General features: G+C 31.7%; 1 protein-coding gene and 1 long non-coding RNA gene across 2 annotated transcripts; one reads left to right on the top strand and one right to left on the bottom strand.

Annotated features, from left to right (window-relative positions):
- The first annotated feature begins 717 nt into the window (after nt 1–717).
- Nucleotides 718–2086, top strand: LOC100812364 (RING-H2 finger protein ATL16). Its single transcript, XM_014772581.3, has one exon. It carries the CDS (start codon nt 860–862, stop codon nt 1970–1972), a length of 1113 nt encoding a protein of 370 aa, XP_014628067.1. The 5' UTR covers nt 718–859; the 3' UTR covers nt 1973–2086.
- A 2843-nt stretch (nt 2087–4929) lies between these two features.
- Nucleotides 4930–6344, bottom strand: LOC106797550 (uncharacterized). The gene is made up of 2 exons (XR_001386811.3): nt 5419–6344; nt 4930–5270 (listed from the first exon to the last, which is right to left on the bottom strand). It is a non-coding gene; the product is annotated as an uncharacterized lncRNA (long non-coding RNA).
- Nucleotides 6345–7786: the final 1442 nt, after the last annotated feature.

Genomic DNA, 7786 nt, shown 5'->3' with positions numbered 1-7786 from the left:
ATCGTGGTCAACAGATGGTTTCATTGGTAAGGACTTGGTCATCGAATAACCACTATCATTATTCTAACTGGACCACTCCACTGACTCTACAGAGTCTTCATTAAAAATTGAAACATACGTACGTTGCCCGAAATATTGAACAGTGACCAATATATTTAAAGCAATAAATAATTTTGGAAAAATATATACTTTTATCTTTAGTAAATATGGCTAAATTTATTTTTGTCAGAAATACTAAATTGATTTGATATAATTAAAAGCATATCAAATCATCATTAAGTACATATTTGAATAAAAGTTTACAAATCTAAATTTGGGTAAAATTTAAGTTTGCAACTATATTCCAAATGTTACTTCTAGAAAACTAAGTTCATGCAAAAATTTAATCTCTAACATTTAAAAGTAACCAAATATGATCTTAAATTCATGTTCTCTAACATACGGATGTTCCAATCTGAAATCCAAACACACCTAAGTGATTATAAAAATCATTTTCAAACATTTTAAAACTTATAAAATCAGAGGAATAAAATCAAATTTAATTTTCCACCCAACTCCTCGTGTAAACATAGAGAAATTCACCTGCTACGTAGTTTGAGGCAATAGCAAACGCGTTTGACAACACTTTTTCATTGAATTTCAATCCCTCTCATCATGTCTACTCACTACCACCCCCTTATTTATAAGCCATCTTAGTCTTTCTCTCTTCTCCCAACCCCATATTTCATTGCTCTTCACTCTCTAATTAACCACTCCCATTCTCTGGATTTTGGGAAAAACCATCCCCTCTTCCTTCACTTAGTGCGTTAAGCATATATATAATAGATTTTCCAGGGAAAGTGTCATAAGACTCAACTTCATGCAATATATTCCAATATCTAAGAGAACCCTTTTTTTGTCTGTAGAATCTACTATGGATTTTGTGAGCCAAAGGCACCTACTGCATTCTATGCAACAAGCTCATTCCCCGTGCACAACTCCCCTTAGTGATGTGACTAATCCTTCTCCATATAATTATTCCTTCTTAGTAATCCTTGTGATTGGAATGATGTTTACAGCTTTCTTCCTTATAGGCTACTACATATTAGTTGTCAAGTGCTGCCTCAATTGGCCCCATGTTGATCATGTAAGAATTTTTTCTCTATCTAGGTCTCATGAAGACCCATCTGCACCATACTCAACAGCATCTGAGCCTAGAGGGCTAGAGGAAGCAGTGATCAAATTAATTCCAGTGATTCAATTTAAGCCAGAAGAAGGTGAAAGAAGCTTTAGTGAGTGTTCAGTTTGCTTGAGTGAGTTTCAGCAAGACGAGAAGCTGAGGGTTATACCAAACTGTAGCCATGTCTTTCACATTGATTGCATAGATGTTTGGCTTCAGAACAATGCTTATTGCCCTCTTTGTAGAAGAACTGTTTCCTTGACAAGCCAAGTCCACCATCATGTAGACCAAGTCAACCTTCTTCTCACTCCAAGGCTTTCCCCTCAAGGTCAAAGCCAAAACAATGAAAACCTCATTGGTGCTGCTGAGGATGAAGGAGGTTTTGTTGTGATTGATTTGGATGGTGAACATGATAGAGACCAAAACTTGCAAGAAAGACAAGAGTTACCAACATGTCGTATTATTAGTCTTTCTTCACAAATGAAGCTATTGGAGGAGAAGAAAGCAAGGAAGCTTCAAAAAGTGACAAGTTTGGGAGATGAGTGTATAGGTGTTAGATCCAAAGATGAAAGGTTATCAGTTCAAGCCATGAGAAGGTCCTTTTCCATGGACTCATCGGTGGATAGAAAGTTTTATGAGGCAGTTCAAGAGGCTTTACAACAACCACAACAACAAAATGGGAATGTTCTTGAGGTCAGCACAATTGAAGCTTGTGATGGTAGTGGTAGAGTTAAGAGATCATTCTTTTCTTTTGGACATGGAAGCAGATCAAGAAGTGCTGTACTACCTGAGACCCCTGATTTTTTTATTTAATAAAATGTATTTTAGTTCTCATATTTTCGCTAAAAATTCATCTTAGTTACTATACTTTAAAAATAATAATTTTGGTCTTCAATTTTTTTTAATAATCGGTGAATTTGGTCTTTACCTTACTATCTTTTTAAGTTTAGATATGAAATACATTAATTATAAAAAATTATAAAAAATAGGAAGACCAAAATCATTTAAAAAAAAAATAGAAACTAAGATCAATTTTAACAAAGAATAAAAGAACTTAAAACACATTTTACACTTTCTTTGTTTCTTCCTACCCGCTTTTCATTTTAGTTGGCCTATATATATTTACAAGATCATTTGAATAACAGTGATGTGAGGCAGAGAAATTAGCTAGATGTATGAAATGATAAGGGCATAGGAATGTATGATACACGGATGATAAATTGGATTTAATATTATTTTACACCTATAATTAGTTTCTCTTTTGACATTTCTGAGCTTATATAATTGCATGGTACTGAAGTCAGTTCCAATTTTGTTTCAAATGTCTTGAAGCTATGCTTATGAGCATCATTGCTAAAATTGGCACATAAAAGCTTTCTCAAAAAACCTTCTCCGACTAAGGATACATTCAGTTATCCCATGACTACTATATTCTAGCAATATCTAAAGAGATATAGAGAATTAAACAACAGAAATGGCAAAATCAACCATATACCGAAAAGGTGAGTCCGAGGTAAAGGTATCTCGTTTAAAAGAGAAGTGGGGCTCTTTTCAATTAATAAATAAAATAATATACAACCACCTTATTTATATTTCTGTACATACTTTATGTCTATTGTGTTGAGATGCTGGTACACGGAAGAAATTTGATAATTTTGGATTGGTAATGTCCCTCTTTTCAAAGAGTTAATTGGTAGATATTTTTTTTATAATATAATTTTTTCAAATTGGATAAAAAAAAATTCTAACAATTTAATATAATTACATACTTATGATTCATCAACAAGTCCTTGATTCGAACCATGTTACACTTACTCTTTTTAATCAAGATTTAGGTTAGAGATAAAAAAATATGATTTAAAGGAAAAATCTTATTAATTAAAAATGATTGTCAAGTTTTTCGACTAAAATTAATCTTTAATAAAATTAATGAATATTTTATATCAATAACATAATTATAAAAAAAAACTTTAACATTCATGCTCAAAACTATCGGTTAGGTTAGAGCAACTCTATACCAATTAGCCAAGTGATCAGTGATTTAGTAATGCCTCTTGTTATTCCAAATCTTCTAAAGAACGTTTTTTCGAACGTTGACTCCATGACCCACATGTCACATGGCCCATGAATTGGACTCGTTCAGGTCCACATGTCCACACTGGTGAATTTGAGTTGGGGGACTTGAGTCTTCTTCCTTATGATATTTGTTTGACTAGGTAACCCTGATCTCTTCAGTACCGTATTTCTAATTATTCGTGATTTCTTTTGACCAATTCTTTCTCCACCGTTACTCGCACTCAAGTTTTATCATAAAATTTTATTAATTGGGTTTTCATGTTGTAATATATATAACTATATTCTTAGCGTCAATCGTAGAAAAAGTTGCAGACCTGTACATATAAAGTGTGTTTTTTGAACGAATTCTAATTTCTATGCATTCTTGTACTAGTGTCTATATCCGTGATTGCACGGGTTAACTTACACCTCATTTAATTTTAAAATAATAAATTGTAGTCAACCAAATATTATTATATTCTTGTATAAACATCCAGGTTGTGTTTGGACGGGGATTTAAATTTTGTTGTTGAATAAGAAAATTAAATTCCTTCTTTCTAAAATTTCTTATTTTGAGAAAATAATCAATTTTTTTTCTAAAATTTTGTATTTAATAAAAGAAAATATTTTTATCATTTATAAAATCTTCTATATAAAATTTAATATTTATTTTTTCTTCATTTATAAATTTTATTATTTAAAATAAAGTAATTTATCTTTAGTAATTATTTTATTTTGGATATATAATTTTTCTCCAACTATTTTAAAAATATAATTTAGAACATATATATATATATATATATATATATATATATATATATATATAAGAAATGGAATGAAAATTAAAACATAAAACCAGTTTGAATCACATGTAACTATATACATTATGTTCATCATAGACAATTACAAACTAGTTTTTTTTTATCCAGTATCTTTCACTTAATCAAAAGTACAATTTAAGACACCATATAAAGACAATACTTTGAAAGCTAAATTAAAAAAGAAAAAATAGTTCCAGCATCAGCAAGAAGTCAATGTATTTTCTAACAAAAGTAGTCCTTGCAACAGATGACTTTCCTTAAACCTTCCACAGAACCTTGTACATGCCATTCATTTATGCAAAGTATCACAAGTTGTTAAATTATCAGTAAAAATATAATTTTACTAGGCATAATAAAAGTAGCTCACGTTAATATAGAAAGTTTATATTTGTATAAATCCTAGTATAAGTTCCCATGCGAATAAATCATGTTTTGAAGCTAAAAGCAAAGGTGTTAGCTAACTTTTTACTGCATAACTTCTTAAATTTGTCCAGCTGTGATACATTGATTAAATTCATGATTTTAATGTTGACTTAAGTGAGAAATTACTCCTTAATTACTTCCATACAGATGAATAAGCATTATAGAAAGTTTTCGCATACTCTGCCTATTGAATTGAGTAAAAATGCATGAGTTTTGAAGCTTTTTTTGCATAAAACTTTGAAAACAGAACAGCTGTGAAACATTGATTAAATTCTAAACTAGTTTTGAAAGAAAAATTGATGTAAAAATTGAAAGATGGCATAAGATTTGATCTAACAAGGAATCAAGGATAAGTTCCCTTAACAATATTGAGAAGGTAACAAGAAACATATTTCAGAAGAATAAAGATCGTTCTTCAACGACAAAACAATGATCAAACTCTAAACTAGTTTTGAAAGAAAAATTGACATAAAAATTGAAATGATGGCATAAGATTGATCTAACAAGGAATCAAGGATAAGTTCCCTTAACAATATTGAAAAGGTAACAAGAAACATATTTTAGACTCAGTAGAAGACTCCAGTCCTTCAAAAGAGTAAAATTCCAAAAACCCATCCATGATACCTGAGTGGGTGAGCCATTACTATTAATACCCTGTGATAGAGATCATTAATACACACACATATATCCATAACCATAAGAGGAGTTTCGAGAGTGTTTTCTTTATTTCTAATCTAACAACTTTGAATTAGGCTCTGAAAATCCCCAAACCATTGTTTGTGAAAAAGCTTGTTTCTAAGAGCTTGGAACTTCTGCACAAAGCCAAAATCAGGAGAAAAACCAAACATGCTATTAATGTTTTGTCAACAATATGCAAATATTAGGGGAGAAAAATGAGAAAATTCAATCAACTACTCTGCAATTAAAGGAATTCATTTGGTATTCAAAGAAAACATTTACCTTTGATCAAACTGGGAAGAAGATTCTTACTTTCCTTGCAAGGCTTTTCCTAGTATCAAAACTAACATATATAATTTTCTCATTTCCTCATTATGCCGGTTGTCCCAACAGAATTTGCAACAGAAAACATAAGCCTCAAGAATTTTGAGTTAGCATTAAAGCTAGACTCATTTACATTCTCGCTTTTCCCTTTTGTTGATTTTTCTTCTTTAATTTACAAATTCTCAGAGTCACGTATTTAGCTTATTCCTTCAAAATTTAGAAAGATAGCAAACTCCCCTAGATTAACACAAATAAACATAGAAAACAAAGCATCTTGAAGTATACTCCCCTTTCCATGCCAATCCTCAAAAAAAATTTCAAGTAACTAGTCCAAGGTGGGTATCAAATAAGTTTCCTTACTTACTCTGCCTCAAGACAGCACAAAACATCATAGCTCACAAAATTCCATCCAGGAAAAACCCTCTCGTGCAAGCACAGAGTGTAATCATAATTCAAAACAATCCTCAAAACAAATTCAAAAGCAATCAACAAAACAAAATTAGTGAGGAAAATTTGCCATAAACAACTGTGCATGTAAGACGAAAGAAATTGAGATACATTAATTAAGGAATCAATTTGCCCAACTCGAAATTAGTGACAAAATCAAATACGAAAAGAAAAACTAAACCCGAGATAAAAAGACGAAACGAAATCAACAAAACCAAATAATGAAATTAGAAACGAAAATCAGAGATGAGAGATGAACCTGGTATGAACTACCGCGAGAGAAAGCATGAACCACCGTGAGAGAGGGTGAGAGCGTGAACTACTGCGCGAGGATTTGCGTCTGGGTTCACAAGAGTGTATGAGCGAGGGCTCGCGTCTTCGTTCACGAGAGCGTCGAGAGAGCCGCGAAGGTCGTGGAGAAATTTTAGAATTCCTTCTGTTTTGATGGAATTTTGAATTATATGCTTTTAACTAATTAAAATTACGTTTTCAAATTCCAAAATTTTAAATTCCTTTTTCAGTAAAATATCCAAACAAGTGATTTTAAATAGAAATAAATTTAAAGTCCTTTAAAAACTACTTTCTCCATTTTAAATTCTCCGTTCAAATACACTCTTAATATATTTTTAAATAAAAAGTTATAGAAACAGGAAAAAAACAATTTTCTGACAATAAATCACATTTTAATTGACTGTTGTGCATACTTTCATCTATAGCCAATAATCATGCTAATCTGAGCTACTTCAATAACCTCTTGTGGACAAGTCTATCAGCAAGCTTGGGTTATAATCAGAAAGGTTTAAGGTTTTTTTTTATTATTATTTATCATGATATTGTTACATACAAAGTATCTATTATGGAAAAACGAAAACTAATCTTTCATGGAAAACTATAAACATAGATAAGTTCAATATTTTTCTTTTAATATGATTTATTTCATAATCAATCAAAATTGAAATACTAAATAACTTGGTGAAGAAAACAAAACGCCAAGGTTTGAACTAAAACTAATGCAATGCGGCATATGAAAGAAATTACTACACTAGCAATAACGCTAATAAAAGAAAGAATTGCATCCCGCTGTAGAATCAACCATAATGCACAAAATGAAGCATCGTAATGAATACAACATAATGGATATTTTGCTGTGGTCATTATGTAAGCCAAGCATAGTGTCAAACACACTACACTTAACAAAGAGAGTCAATTCAGATTCAAGGAAATACCTATGATGTCAGTTATCCAAGTTAAAGTAAAGGCTTTATATACAAAACAGACTCAAACTCAAGAAAACTTTATAAGCACCATCAACAATGAAGTAACTAAAACCAAGATCACGAAGAATATGAATAATTTGTTCTGAACCTAACACAAGGAAGTTATGAATGATCTTGAACCAACAGTCTTCTGTTTAGCAATGGCCTGAATTTCTTTGACTACGCTGACCAGTTACAGTTGCAATGTTGGGTTCAGTATTAGACAAACTAACGGAATTGACAAAACCATTCAACAATAAACAGTTGGTATTCTACGTCTTACGAGATTTAATTTAGTCCAATAAGGTTCACAAACTATAGAAGAAGAAAAAAGGGGCAAATTTATGTCAGAGGGTTTCATTTAGTAACTATTTATCAATTAGGGTCCCTTTTTAAACAATTTGCAAAGGAGATCTGTTTCTACAAAGGGTACCACAGCTTGTAACGGCGAGACAGGTAAGCCGCCATTACCAATGGCGAGACATATGCTACATGGCCAGCATGCAGGGGTGCCGCTATTCTCATTGGCGAGACAGGCTGACGTGGAGCTGAGCTGCCAGTGCTTCTGGCGATACAGGTTGAAGGCTAAGGACTTTTTGCAAGCTAGGGCACTGTTGTTTGCA

The sequence above is a fragment of the Glycine max genome, chromosome 20 (genome assembly GCF_000004515.6).
Source record: "Glycine max cultivar Williams 82 chromosome 20, Glycine_max_v4.0, whole genome shotgun sequence".
Lineage (NCBI taxonomy): Eukaryota > Viridiplantae > Streptophyta > Magnoliopsida > Fabales > Fabaceae > Glycine > Glycine max.
This window is presented reverse-complemented; position numbering and strand designations above follow the sequence as displayed.

What these genes read in the sequence shown, in the direction of transcription:
- LOC100812364 (XM_014772581.3), top strand. Translation starts at nt 860, where the DNA reads ATGCAATATATTCCAATATCTAAGAGAACCCTTTTTTTGTCTGTAGAA.